This window comes from Myripristis murdjan, chromosome 20, assembly GCF_902150065.1.
Source record: "Myripristis murdjan chromosome 20, fMyrMur1.1, whole genome shotgun sequence".
NCBI lineage: Eukaryota > Metazoa > Chordata > Actinopteri > Holocentriformes > Holocentridae > Myripristis > Myripristis murdjan.
In genome coordinates this window covers 19,947,659-19,962,835 of record NC_043999.1, presented here as the reverse complement: position 1 = coordinate 19,962,835, position 15,177 = coordinate 19,947,659, and the positions used below count along the sequence as shown (strand labels likewise).

At 42.0% G+C, this 15,177-nt stretch overlaps 1 protein-coding gene across 1 annotated transcript in view; it reads left to right on the top strand.

Moving 5' to 3' along the window:
* Positions 1 to 15,177, top strand: part of kcnh2b (potassium voltage-gated channel, subfamily H (eag-related), member 2b) — a 270,945-nt gene that overhangs the window by 148,955 nt on the left and 106,813 nt on the right. Inside the window, exons 4-6 of the mRNA XM_030079595.1 lie at positions 277 to 490; positions 1,208 to 1,536; positions 2,103 to 2,314. Of these exons, the coding sequence (XP_029935455.1) occupies positions 277 to 490; positions 1,208 to 1,536; positions 2,103 to 2,314 (755 nt within the window). The remainder of the gene's footprint in view (positions 1 to 276; positions 491 to 1,207; positions 1,537 to 2,102; positions 2,315 to 15,177) is intronic.

Sequence of the window (15,177 nt, the reverse complement as noted above, 5' to 3'; positions counted from 1 at the left end):
CTACATTGCTGTTGTCTGTTTTCAAAGCAATAAAGTTCAACATGAATCAACATGATTCAGTTCAAAGCTTACACCTTTTTCCTTTGACTGTCACCACCTCTTTCCTGACTGTCATCAGCCTTTTCCACAGTCTGTTTATTTGTTTCTGTCTCTCATGCTTGCTTTCAGTTCTGTCCATGGAACAAGTAATTCCACCTTTTTCTACTGCTTTGGAGGACAGAACTTATTCACATTGTTAAGCTTTCTCTTCCCATGGCACACCTCTCTTCCTACTAGGTCGTCCACGAGGCTTCAAGCTGCGCTTTCCCCTGTTGCGCTCCTTGTCCAACAGCAAGGCTTCTCTGGACGACGCTGAAGTGGGTCGCATCCCCACTGCCACACCCCTGCCACTGCACCAGGAGCAGCCCCACCACGAGTCTCTGGCCCTGGGAGAGTTCCTGCCCCTTCCTTCCTTACAACCAGATAACCAGGGGCAAGTCAGTGGAAGCAGGTAGGCTCCATGGATGAAAGTTCACAGGGACAGATTTTAGACAGAGAGAGCTCTGCTAACCTGTTTCTCTATGTCAGGGTAGCAGAGGCTTTCAGTAAGTGGGATCTACAGAGACTGGGGGAAATGGGACGGGTGGCTTTGGGCCGGCAGCTTAGATTAAGAGTCAGTGCTACTGTACCTTTTTTTAAAGCACTTCACAACAGCATTTGACATTAAATCATAATGCTATGCAGAAAAATTGAAAATCTTGGCAGCTCTTTGGATCAGGTAGTGTTTATATATTGACTGGTAATCACTGAAAGAACCTTCTGATTTGTTAAAATTTTTAAAGAAGCATTGTCATAGCTCTGAAAAGGTAGAACCATTTGAGCATGGTGCTGTAGAGATCCTGTCCAAAATGATTCTTCATAACACAGAAACCCTTCTGCTAAGGCAAGAGCCTGAGGAACCATTTACTGGACACCATATGGACAAATGCAAGATATTTGACCTTCAACAAGCCACAGTCCATCACATTTAGATTTCAATCTTGATTTTCTCTGCCAGCCTCATTTGCTGCAGCCATCCCTGTACATGGTAGGGAACCAGGTTCTTACTCAAGAACACATCAGCTGGGTGGATAGCATCCTCTAATGGGATCATAGTCCCATTAGAGGAAACGTTAGGCCACTGCAACATAAGTAAAGCTTGATCCTTACATGTTCCTCTGCTTCCTAGGTCAGCTCTACAGAGTTGGCCAGAAGACCGTTGGGAGGACCAGCGTACCCTACTGGGCTCTGAGCCTCCCGCTCCGCCTCCTCCACCTCCCCCGCACAGAGTTCCACTGACAGGCTCCCTCACCCAGTCGTCGCCCTGCGTGGTACCCCACCGCCTCAGCCTCAACCCAGACGCCACGGCCTCCAACTGCTCCCTGACACACAGCCGCTCGCGGGAGAGTTTCCACAGTATGCGTCGCGCCTCCTCAGTAGACGAGATCGAGGCCATGAGGCCCGACTGGGACCGGAAGAACCGGAGAGGGAGCATCCGGCCGGCCAGCAGCAGCACTGGTGAGAGAGAAAGTGAAAAGTGACAGAAGAAAAGGACAACAGAGTATATACTGTTAATACTTCGCAGATTGAAGATTTAAAAATATATATTTTTTTGCAAGCTCAAATCTACAGCTGACAACAGCAAGTCAGAGGGAGCAGAGGCACATAGACTTCATTTCGGCTTACTGATTGCAGTTAAGTCCAACATGTCAACTAAGTGCATGAAAATGATGACCTTGTGGATTGACCTACCAATCTCATTGCACAAAATATCTCAAGCATTTGCGTCAAACCACGGGAGGGATACAACAAATGGATGGGCTTATACTCCATCCATTTGCAGATGAACAGATAAGTGTTAGAGAAAACTTGCAGATACTTAACTATGATCATCAAATTACTTTGTCAGGTTAAAACCACCTCTAAAAGAGGATGGAATTACTACTTGACTCAGTGTGGGACTTAACCACAACGTTTACCAGTTCAGAAACCACAGGATGTGCATAGAAGTCAAACATTTTTATTTGACCTCTCCTTCATCCATTGTGACTTTTAACTCTCTGTCTGCCTTGTGTGTTTTGCAGGCGCCGTGAACAACAAGTCCAACATACTCAACTCCACGTCGGACTCGGACCTCATGCGCTACCGCACCATCTCCAAGATCCCTCAGATCACCCTCAACTTTGTGGACTTCAAACCCGACCCGCTCATCGCCCTGCCCGCCGGGGAGATGGACATCATCGCTCCCTGCAAACTCATCGACCGCACGCACAACGTCACAGAGAAAGTCACGCAGGTAGGACAGAGTTCAAGTGTGATGTGTGTGTGTGTGTGTTAAAGCTCAGGAAAGGAGGCTGTGTATGTGCATGCACGTGCTGTTTATGAATGGATGTATTTTTGCCAGTTTGTGTGTGTGTGTGTGTGGGACAGCTTCTCTTGGTTGGAGATTGTTGGCCTTTGGGCATCTGACTCTGACTTTTCTGTGCACTGGGCAAGGGGACCCATCCACCACCCCAGCAACCTCTGAACACGGACATTGTCACTCCCTGCATACCACACCGCAGTGTCGTTATTTACACAACCACTAGAGGTCACTTAACTTTAAAACCTGTCTTAAGGTTGTAATAAGCTGCCGAACCAACAACCTAAGGAATCATGTTTGAGGAAAAGCTGCCGTGATCAAAATCACTGAGTGTGTCTTCATGGTTCTCATCATCCGACCAACTCACTGATACATGTGTATCATACGTTCTTCTTCTGCAGCTGAGTCGGTCCTCATTTTCACAGTTTTAATTGTTGTGGCTTCAAATATTTGGTTTAAATACAGATAATATGTTGAATCAGTTGACCAAGCTCATAGGATGTGAGTAGGGGGATGTTGTACTTCATTTATGTGGGTGTGTGTGTGTGTGTGTGCGTGCTAATGTACGTGTTGGTGTGTGTGCTCATGTAACTAAATTATTGTAACTCACTTAGCTCCTACCAGCCACTTGTGTTCACTGTCCGCCAACATGTCTTCCTGGGGCGATAATGCCTGTAGCGCCAGCTCAACCAAATGGGACGCCAATTGTTTGAGCTCTGATAAGATGATGATGGAGGGCTGCATGGCAGCGTTAGAATCATGGGTAATTGACTTAGGGAGAAACAGAGGGAGAGCGTATGGGACATGTTGTGATGTTGCTCCTTAATTCTCTCTTCCCCTCACAAGCTGTTGTCCTGTCCTCCTACTCCCACTCCCCGTACAGTCAGAGCAGCACAGTCACATCCCGTCCTCCCTCACAGGCTCTAAACTCATCTCTTCAACAAGCACCAGCTCCCCACTGAATCACCTTCCTCTCTCTAATTTGTCAAGGAAAAAATCCTACCTCTCTCTGCAGCTCTTATTGTATTTCTCTTCCTGGCACTTACAGCACTTACTCTTACATAATAGCTTAATGGTCATAGGAATAATGTTCACAATGGCTCTGACCTTTCTTATAGCTGGGTGCTTAAACAGGTGATATGGGAACTGAAGCTATTCTGCTGCTGTACCTATTGTACTCTGTTTAAGGGTTTGCTAAAATGTTGTATTTTCCACTGGTGTATACAGAAATTAGTTATGTTCTCAATAAGAAAATATAGCCAGTTTTTGGCATGATCTACTATAACGTGAGATCAGTTGTTTAAAGAGAGGACTCATGCCTGGATTAACCTGTTATATGAAGATAACTATGGACTCACTGAACGTTTCAGTGGTTTTGAAAATGTAGTTTTTCAAAGATGTGTTTAAGATGTGTTTATAGTTCATTTTCACACAACACAAGTTATACTAGCAGGGCTGGAGAGCAGGAGTCTGGAACACTAATGGTTTATTGGATGTATATTGGAAAAGATGTTAAGAGGAAAGCATTTCAGCTCAAATCTTTGTTTGTGCTATTTTAAAAGACCATAATGCTTTGTAAATTAATAGTTTCTGTTCATACCTAAGAGCAAATCTCAAATAAGGAAACACTGAAAACTGCCTGAGTGGGCTTTAAGAACAAATTTGTTCTTAATAACAATTGATGAATGAGGCCCAATTTTTTTATGACTGCATCACAATATGTAATGCAAACCACAAATGTCTTGCTTCTGAAACCAGTGTGGAAGAACTGTGGACAAAAAAGAAAGGCAGGTGCTGGATGTTATGTACTGTACATTTAACTAACAACAGTGAAAAAGTCAAATATGATTGTGCCACTTTGAAAAAGTTGTGATCTTAGAAAACACACTCCCTACAGTTGTTTCTGCAGCACTCATATAAGTACATGCTGAAAAATGACACGTCAAGATGTGTTCAAACTCCACCACCTGTGTTATTTCAACCCAGCTGCTTAAAAAGCATTTGTCAAGGTAATTGGGTTGACGAGACACAGGAGAAGAGACCATATGGGACTTCTGGAGAGGAGGCAGAAGCAAATCTGTCTTGACTCCGCCATTTGACCAAGGTGCTTGTTCACTTATGGAGGAAAACTGCAGCTACATTTGGGGAGCAAGTGTAGAAAGAAAAGTTGGATCATAAAACTGCATTTTGGCTGCCATCAAAGTCAGACAAAAGCCTTAATGAGGGCAAGGACCATACAAACATGTTACTTTTGTAAGGAAAGTTTTCTTGTCTACTTGTGGAACGAGTGTAGCTGTTTCTTCTTTCTGTTTTTTTATCAGCATTAAAACTGAAGATATCTTCCTGAGTAGCTGGGTAATTAGGATGTTCCATCACAGTGCATTGTTCTGCTGAGAGGTTCAGGTCTTTGAACAGTCCCTGTTGGATGAAAAGAGGAAAAGTGGAAAGCTTAAATCTGTTTAACTAGATGAAAGTGTGGCTCTTATTTTCTCAGATTCAGTATAAAAGATAAATGGCTTTCCTGTGTAATTTTGCTTGCCCTAACTTTCCCTTTCCCTTAATATTTCTCTTTGTATCTCTCCACTGACTGAGGTACCTCACTGACATGACAATGCTGCTATACCAATACACAAAATTCAAAATTTCAAAACCCATAATCATTATATTCATTGACACCATATTGAGATTGTAAATTATGTGGCTTGACAACAAATCAAATGCAATAGCTAACCATCTCTGTTATCTATCATAAGAGACAATAGTTCCAAAACTGAAAATATGTACTTTCACTATACAAAACATTCAAAATCAGTAAGGACATATAGTGAGGTGAGTGCATGTGTGTGTGCATGTGTCAGCATGCTTTTACGTCTGCTCACAAAAAAAGCACAGAAAATGTTTCATGGATTTTGAAGTAACATGTAAAAATAAAAGTACTACTGAAAGTTTCAGTACCTGCCTGTGTGTGTGTGTGTGTGTGTGTGTGTGTGTGTGTGTGCCCTCGCTACCTTCAGCCGTGATGTCCCAGATTGATTACCGATATGACATTTAATCAGCCAGATCCCTCTTGATTAATCAGTTCATCATTAAAGTCCTTGTCTTCTCTGTAATGTGATGTGATGTGGCTGTGATGAGCGACAGGGGCAAGAATCACACTGAGAAATTAAGATAAAAACTTACAGGAGCCGTGACGAGGACAACATCTTGCATTACAAAAACAGTTTCCACTGACAACTGCCACTTCATATAGAGCCGTCCGGTTTCACCATCAGTGAATGTCTTGTTCTGGTACGAAACTCTTACATATAGATGATGCTCTGTGTACAGGCCCTTTGATAATGTAGATACACTCAAAAGTGTTTTTTTTTTCTTTCTTTTTTGCTGTTGTCATTATTTTAATTGTTCAGTGTGGGAGCTAGTGATGGCTTCTGATCGAAAGCTGTCATCTCAGTGTTTTCTCTTGTCTCACTCTCATCTTTGGAAACCCATGTTGCACAGAATAAATAAGAGCAAAAAAAAAAAAAAAAAAAAAAAAAGATTACATTAAGCTCTCTGTCCTAGGACTGTATCCTGCATCGTGTTAAAAAGAGGAATATGAATAATCTCCTCTTTCATAGTGTGTATCTGCGACATCATGCCCCCGCCCCCTTCCCTGCATAAGAATGGGAGCATCAGCAGAGAATAATAATCCACAGTCCATGATGCAACTCGATGTAAACCTAATGCAGCAGATAGGTGCAGCTGGCAAGGTCAAAAAATGACCCTCCTGTGTGTGTCTGGGTGCGTTGTGCGTGTGTGTGTGTGTGTGTTTGTGTGTGGGTGCATCAACCCATGCTGCATAGCTACAGTATGGTGCATGCAGACGGAGAAAACAGCACCAGCTGTGACTCCAAACTCTATGGATTGCTATTTAGAGCTGGTAAATAGAAAGCCGGAAACGCATGAATGCGCAACATTTCCACTATATGTTTCTGCAATACATTTAACATTCATAACAGATCATCCCGCTGAGATAAAGAATAGCTTTTGCCAGGTCTCATTATAATTTAATTAGACTGATTCTCCAAGATGTATTGCATTTTGCTCTTCTTGGGCTCATAAGCTGAGGAAGCTCTTTTTAATAGCCACTCTCTTATTTAGGATTATATTTTTTTTGTGTATTTGTTCCATTAGAAAGCACACATTAGGGTCATGAAACCCATAACATTTCAACAGCATGGTGTACTGCACCATATGTTTGATGCTGTTAAGCCTGCTTCTCACCGCGCTCAAGAGTCTGCAGGTTTTCATTTCACCCAAACAAAACAGCAGCTCAGTGATTAGCAAACTTTCACTGGGAAAGAAGGAGGTCATCACCGCAATCACACACTGTAGTGTTTGGTCTGACAGGAAATCTGCAAACTCTTGAATCCTAATTGCACATATTTAAAAATAACTGTGGGTAATGAAAAGCAGCCGCATTACCAGCTGTGGCCTAAAGATGGCAGCACTATATCAGGCAGTCTGATGACCGGTTGCACCAATCCCTCAACGGAGCAGAGAAGAAGATGTTGAAAGGCAAACATGGCTGAATAATTTAACTGTTCCATAAAACATCTGACACCCCCAACTAGAACACAAGCAGATTTTCTCTTTCATTTTGAATGACTGCTGGGGCTGCTCCCTTTTACATCTCTAAACATTTTGTGTTTGTGTTTGTGTTTGCAGTTCTTCACAGCCACTTGCAGTCATGAGTGCAGCATTTGTTTGGCTTTGTGCACAGGTTGTAAGTTGATTTGAACATGATTATGGACATTAGTCTAAGCACTAGCGCTACCTGCCTTCTTGTTGTGGCCAAAAACAGAAGAAAAACAACTCTTCTTGTAATCTTGCTGTCCTGTGTACCTTGATATTGCTTCATTTTCCATGCAAGACAGGAAAATATAAGTGGCGGGCTGACGTGTAATTGAGACATAAACCACTTCAATGAAGGAGCAAAGGGTGGAGAGAGATGGAGAGATTGAGGGGAGGAGTGGGAGGGAGGATGCCAGGGGAGGAGGGGGGTGTTACTCAGTGTTTGGAGAGTCATGGAAGGCTGATCAGACCACTGAACAGTTTGGAGAAAGAAACACTGGGATCGCACCTCAACGCACTCACGCACGCATTCTCACACATGCACTCACACTTTAGTGACACTTACAGCTCCTGTGGCTTTGGCCATGTCTTATAATACATCCACACTCGATTGGCTCCTAACTAACACACACAGTAGTTAATAATACACACACTTACAAAAAAAAACACACAGCAGCCTTACAATATTCTCGTGACCCGCTCATAACTCCATACATGGCATACATACAGACACGTGGACATGTAGTGCATGCATTAAGACACACTCCCTGACGACACCCTGGCGCTTGCATCCACTCCAAGTCACACACACACACACACACGCCGCCTCTCCACACAAGCAGTCCTGCACGTTCTCTCCACAGTGGGATCCAATGGAGCAATGGACGGCACACACAGCAAGCAGCGGCAAAGTGGTAGGAGCCCTCTAAAATCAAAATGAGAACGCTTGGAGCTTAGGTTGCAAGTTGGCACCAGTTTGAGTCGTCTGGCATTTGTTTCACAGTTAGTGAATAGTGTTTTTTTTTTTTTTTTTTTTTGCTTTTGGTGGTGGTGGAAAGACAGTGAGAGAGGCCTGTGTGTGGAGTGTGTGAATGTGTTGATGCTAGAATCTTCTGCAGGGAAGGCTGAAATTGGTGTTGTTTTGATTTTTTTGGCACGGCAGAGTGTGTGAATAGTTTTCCCAGAGGCTAGATTCAGCAAGTTATTTTGAGCAGGTTTTTTTGGGGAGGGACAGATGACATTTAAAGGGATTAATGTAATCTGATTACAAAAAAAAACATAGTGTCACTTTTGTTGGAGTTCATCGTTAAGTGTCATAAGTGCACCATAAGCGCATTACAAGAGTGCACGTACTTCTCTTCTGCAGTAATCGTTCCACAAAATTACATGTGTTACGAGATTGCAAGTGAATGCGCTGTTACACAGGGTGCAACAGAGAGCTTGAATACTCTTTTTTTTTTTTTTTTTTTTTTGCTTTGGTGGCTCCCTTCCTTATTCTTAGGAAAGAATTTGCACCTGCAAAAAAGAGCTCACAGTGTAGACTCGATCTGCTGTTGTTATCCTTTTAATCACTTCAGAAAGTATTCAAGCCCAGGGGTTTTGCACTCAGCATGCCATGTGTGTACATTATATATGGCATACATTATATCACAGTTGCTGCTGAAAACCTTTTATCTCCATGTCATCTTCTCAGGACGTAAGAAAGCAGCTTTTATTTTATTTTTTTAGGTTATCTAATTGGATTTGAAATGCTTTTATGAACCCAAGGGGTGCTTAAATTTTCTCAAGCCACAGAAGAGCATGAAATCCTCCCGTCAAAGTAATAATGTGGTCATTATGTGCCTTTGATGTCTCTGAATGCCTTTTGAATAACATCAAACATTAGTTACTGTGATCTGTCACAGCATCATAATGTTACAGATACTTTTAAAGTGGTTGGTGATTATTTTTTAACTATTTAGAAACATGTGTAGTGGGGAAATTATAGTCATAATTTTGCACATCTTGAAATTGGTTAACAATTATTTGTGTGCATTCTGTAGCTAACCAAGTTACTTTTTTTCCAGGTTAGGCATTCCCAAAGTAAAGTTTTTGAAAGTAAGATTACAGTATCTAATCTGAATAAACCACAGGATTATCCTACAGATTAAATATGTAAGTAGGAAACAAATAATCTGCAATGAGTTACATTTTCTCAATAGTAGAAATGGCTCTCAACTGAAGAGAAAAGATGGATTTAAATCATCAAAGGACAGATAATCAAAATGTTATAAACTTTTCATTTCTGTATTGGCAACATCCCTGCATATAAACTTCCCCTGCTTACTCCAAGTCTTCATTGGACTTCATTTATCTGAGAGCGATTAGTCGGGCATCCAAACAGATGGACAGTCAAGCCTCGGTGTTTGCATTCAGGGACTCCGCTGCTAAATGTCTCTGTGGTCGAGTTTGTCCTCAGGGGCCCTGCAGGCATTCACTCTAAAGTAGAAACAGAGCAGGCGATTGGGTCGGACGCACATTGTGGGATTTCTATAAGATTTAGCCCCAATTAAGCAGCAGCCAAAAATACAAATTTTAAAACTTGGGCTTGCACATAGTCTAGAAGTTTTCCAAAAAGTACAAAGTACTTGATGACTGTTTGAATTGGATGACAAAAAAGTCTTAATTACTTACCTCTCATTAGTCTCCTGTACCTGTCGTTTCCTGTCCCTGCTCAGACCCTGCAACTTGAGCTCATACCTCTTTTCTCAGCCCATCTTAGACACCAAACCACCACTTAAACTATTCCTTTTTGGCTATTTTAATGATTTTGAAGTTAATTATAGTTTATGTAAAAGTAAGCATGTATGGTTTTCATACTGGGTGTTGCATAGATTGCTTATCAAAGACATGCCATTACAGACTTTGATTACATTAAGTGGAATGTAGGTTCTTTATATTTCTTTAATGAGTCGGCTGTACAGCAAATGGGAGAAGCAGATCTCTGCAGGGATGGCAGGAGGAATGTGTCACATCGTCAACGACTGAACACTGGTTCTGTAGGATGTGTGTGTGTGTGTGTGTGTGTGTGAGAGAGAGAGAGAGAGAGAGAGAGAGAGAGAGAGAGAGAGAGAGTGTGTGTGTGTGTGTGTGTGTGGACATGCAACTGTGTCTGCATGTACATCTTGCTCTGTATAGGAAGCAGTGGTGATGTATAAGTGCATAATTTATGAGTAAGTGTTTATAACTGCATGTGTGTGTGTGTGTGTGTGTGTGTGTGTGTGTGTGTGTGTGTGTGTGTGTGTGTGTCTGTGTGTGTTTGTGTGTGTGTGTGTGTGTGTGTGTGTGTGTGCTGGAACACTGTGTGCCTTCCCAGCTGGTCGTCCATCTCTCCCCTGCAGTGCAACTGCACAGGTGGACTGGGGCAGCAAAGGGTAAAAAAGATTATTAGTAAACCTATCAACTTTTATGTATCCAAGTTTTCACATGATAACACTGCAGTCTGCTCACAAAGTAAAATCATTTTCACATCTCTGCATAATTCATAGAGTGAAGAGAGATATTGTTGTTCTGTGTTTTGTTTTGTTTTGTTTTTTTGCTTGCAGAGGTGGAACTCGTGTCACATTTGCTGTATTAATCTGTCCCCTTGATAAGTTTGTTTTTCGGTTGCAATATGATTAATAGCGCCTTCTCCAGTAGAATCACACAGGAAATATTGTGATTTAGACAGTATCTTTGTATCTCTTGACAGATCACATGCATTATAGTTAATGGTATTTTTCAGTTATTTATATTCCCATGTTATTCAGATGCCACTTCAGTGTTCTTAATCCTCTGTTAATCTGCTAAAGCAATATTGCACATCTGTGCTGCTGCCAAAACAGTGCCATTGATCATCACCCAAAGCTTGACAATGCCAGACAATTTCACATTTTTTTTTTTTTTTTTTGGTGATAATACACACAGAAAAAAATCCTTGTAAATTAGCTCACACTCTTTTCACAGCATCAGGGTAAGAAGGGGCCGGTTGCTGTTGTGCTTGAACCAGCGATCTTTTGGAAACGGGGCGGTCAGCCGGTGTGTTCCACAAGCGATCGGTGGGTGGAGGGCTCACGCTGCAGAAAACAAATATACTAAAACTGTCAAGATGCTTCAGGGAAAGCAGCTGCAACACACTTCTTTGAAATCACAGTTTGTTAGAAGGAAAGGTTGAAAGTTGAAAGAGAGACTTTCATCAGAGGCCGCTTTCCCAGCATGCCGCTGCTGCATTTATGTCCGCTTGGGCATGTAGGAGAGCTGCTCTCACCGCTGCCCCCGTTATTCCTTTAACTGAAATTCCCTCGTAGCTAAAGTCTGATGAGAAGTATTTGCATAGGACCATGAGTATGCATGAGCTCTCTAAATAGTGTATGACGTGAATGATTCAAAAGCAGGTATTTTTAGCAGTGCCACATGTTTTTTGCTGAGAACACGCCAGGGGGCTGCACGGGCTCTTATGTGGCGCCGGGGTTGTTTTGGTGGGAGATGCACTCGTGGCAAAGTCTCAGAGCACGGCTGTGTCCATTAAAAAGGAAATTAGTAGAGATGAGGGGTTTTCTGCTCTCCATAATCAGATAAATTATTCATTCTACCTGGAGAAGAGTACTTTGTGTATCCATTGCATCATATATTGCAGTCAGTGGATGGTTTCAAAGAAATATGCAGCAACTATGGTTTAATTTCTTACCGTTCTTCTTTCAGCATAAATCCATTTTACATAATATAAACATTATAGAGGTGCAATTCATGTATTCATTCTGCATCTGTCCCACTGCTTCACATCTAATGTCTGGAGTGCAGTTATGAGTTATAACACCAACTTGTGCATTTTTTGCAGCTGTTAAAAGAGCAAAACTTAAATTTTGGAAGCATTTGTTCCCGGGCATGAGTCCAGAGTGTACTAGAGGTTCATGCAGTGAAAAGTGAGACTTTTACAATGGGCTCATTTGTAAGTACAGTATTTTTCAAAGTTAAGGAGCAGAGCCACTGCTGAAGTAAAAAGAAGCTATCTGTGTCCACTTGAGTGTGTTCACTTGAAGCATTTTGCCAAAAATAATTTATATAGCCACATTACAACCCTTTATCCTAAAAATTACATTCCCATAAAACTGTATTCTTAATTACATTTGGGGGGAAACGTATTTTGCTGTGGATTACGTTTGTTTCTGACATATCACAAATACATTTTTAATCAACATGTCTATAGCAGGCACCATTTTAGCCATTTTCGTTACTTTAGCCACCAAAGTACTTGGTTATGTTTAGGGAAAGGTTAGGTTTAGGCATGAAAACCACCTGGTTGCAGAAATGTAGAGTAATATGTGTAATTTTTGCCACAAACGAACATCACTGTTGTTTTACACTGGACTCAAAATTGGGTCACCTGGATGAGTCAATTTTTTGACCCATCCACCACCCCACCCTCCTCCTTGTGTGAACCTCAGGCTAAAAGATTACCAACGTTCTGGTGATACATTACAAACAAATGTAATCCAGTTGCACAATGTATTCCCCTCAAAGCTAAATAGAGAATGTCCTTTTTATGAGGCAGAGCTCTGCACTATTGGGGCTCTATTTGGGGTCTCCTTCCAACTTGAACAAACAAGGTTCTTTTTTCACATCAGACGTGGTTACTCTCTACTTGTTTTTTTTTTTCTATTATTTTGCCTCTTTGTGAACCTTTGCCCTTCTCCACACAATCCCGTCCAGTATTTATCAAACCCAAGGTGCAAAAATCACAGGGGATGTGCCAAGGAGCTGAGGTTTTAGTATGAAAACGTGAATGTTTTAGTGAGAATTGCACATGCGCTGCAGTCCCAGTGCTCGGCTCTGTCAGTTAAATGGGCTGGAATAGAGAAGAGATGGGCAGCATGTGAAGCACTCAGCCTGCAGACTGTAATTTAGCCTCCCGCTCAGCGGCTCTGCCTCAATACCTCCAATTGATTGTATTATCCATGTGAGTCCAATGACGCACAAAGAAGGGAAGCATGTTGTCACTGTCTCTATTCCTGGGGAAAGTCAGATTTTCTCAGCCAAAGACTTCAACTGTTTGTTAAGCTTTTTTTTTTTTTACTTTTGATATTTCAAATCGCAGTGTCATCATGATGCACTCTGCACATGGAAGACAATGTGATCTGTCAGTTAGTCAAAAAAGGATGTAGTGAAAATAAGCACGGCTTCTACACAACATTGCTGAAATGAGGTAATGAATTCATGTATCTATAGATGTATGCAGTAGCACATAGAGTCAGAAAGCCCAGAAAGTGACTTTGAAGATGTTGTCCCTCTTGAACAAATGAGCTCATTCTCAAGCAGCTAATCTATATCAGCCTAATCTATTTTCCCTCCTAGTGCTGATAGCCAGCTCATTCAAAAAACATTAAAGAGACACATCGATTTGGCCATTTGTAACGCTCTATAAAACGTTAGTTGGTTTGCAGTGAATATTTGGCTGTGTGTGTGAGCGTGTGTGTCTGTGGAACAACATGATAACACTGCTCTGTGGGAGGTTTGGGACAATCATGATTGATTTTAGGGGAGGTAGAGAATTTTCCAAAGCAGGCAACGGACATTAAATCTTTGAAATTTCTTGTTCTACCCAGCTACACTTTTGTAACTTTTGGTGTAAAGTCCCGCTGATATGTTGTATACGCCACTCTTTGAATGGTAAAAAAAAAAAAAAAAAAAAATGTGAGCTGTCAACTTCATTCACTAAAATAATTAAAAGAATGTGGATGTGACATAAATAAACGTAATATTGGCTTGCACTATTCATCTTATCAATTAATACACATATAATAGGAGCAGAGAGGGTAGAAACACTTTAATAAAATCTTTAAATCCTTTTTTTGATAGAAACTAAGTCTAAAAAGAAACACCACATCCATATTCTGCACTACAGTATTATTCAAAAGATCACCTACAAGCCAGCCAGCCACCCACCCACCCACACACACACACACACACACACACACACACACACACACACACACACACACACACACACACACACACTTGATGAAGAAAGAGCGAAAGAAAGAAAGAGAAAGAAGGAAAGAAAGAAGGGAGGGAAGGAACTTCAGGAAAGGTGAAGTGAGTGTTTGTGACAGAAAAATGGAGGAGAGGGAAGGTAAAGACAGGCATAAAGACAGAGAGAGAGAGCGGAGGGAAGTGAAAGGTCAAAGAGCGACAGATGAAGGATGAGAGGGGCGAACAAGGCCAGACAGTCTGCTCCCACACCTTCACCTGCTCTGTCTATCCCTGCCTCCATCTCTCCTCTTCTCTCTTCAAATCTTCCTCTGCCCCCTCTCTCCCTCCCTCATTTTCACCTACATTATCTCACCTCTCTCTCTCCTCTTTCTCCTCTTTTATACTGTCTTCTCTTTTCTTTCCTCCTTTTCTCGCCTCTCCTGTCTTGTTTCTGCTTTTCTTTTCCCACGTCCTCTTCTCACCTTTGTTCTCCTCTGATTTCGTGTCTTTCCTCTTAAGTTTGTTTCTCCTCTCTAGTTTTTATTGTTTTTGTTCTCTCCTCTTTTCGCCTCTCTTGCCCTCTCTTGTCTTGCCTAATCTTGTCATGTCATATTGCATTCTCTTCTCTTCTCTTCTCTTCTCTTCTCTTCTCTTCTCTTCTCTTCTCTTCTCTTCTCTTCTCTTCATCTCTATATGACCCATTTCCATGGCCCTGGCCCCATTAATCACATAGTTGTGGGCTCGGCCTGCCTGCCTCTTTGCCTGGCTGCCCTTCCTCATCATAGCCAGGTAATTGAATCAGAGAGGGCTCAAGGTCCCAACAATAAGCTACCATTGATTGGCCGGTCATTTACACTGCTTATTTATGACCTGGTTGTGCTCCAGAGCTGGACGCCATGGTTGGTTATGGCGCGGACTACGCGCAACCTTGACCCATGTCTTAAAACAGAGTCCTGTATATATTTACTCAGACAGAGTAAATGCCTGTCCGGCGGGAAGTGGTGCATCACAGGGCCGCGGTGTGGTAGATGGATGGCTGGATTATGTGGAGAATGTCAGGCATGTTCTGATAAAAAGGTAGCCGGTCACGCACTAAAAATATATGTAGGATACTTCAACTTGCTGCTCAAATAGAAGTATGGCTACTTTGCTGGTAGTTCACTTGGGCAGAAGTACCACTATAAAAATCTGCTGAA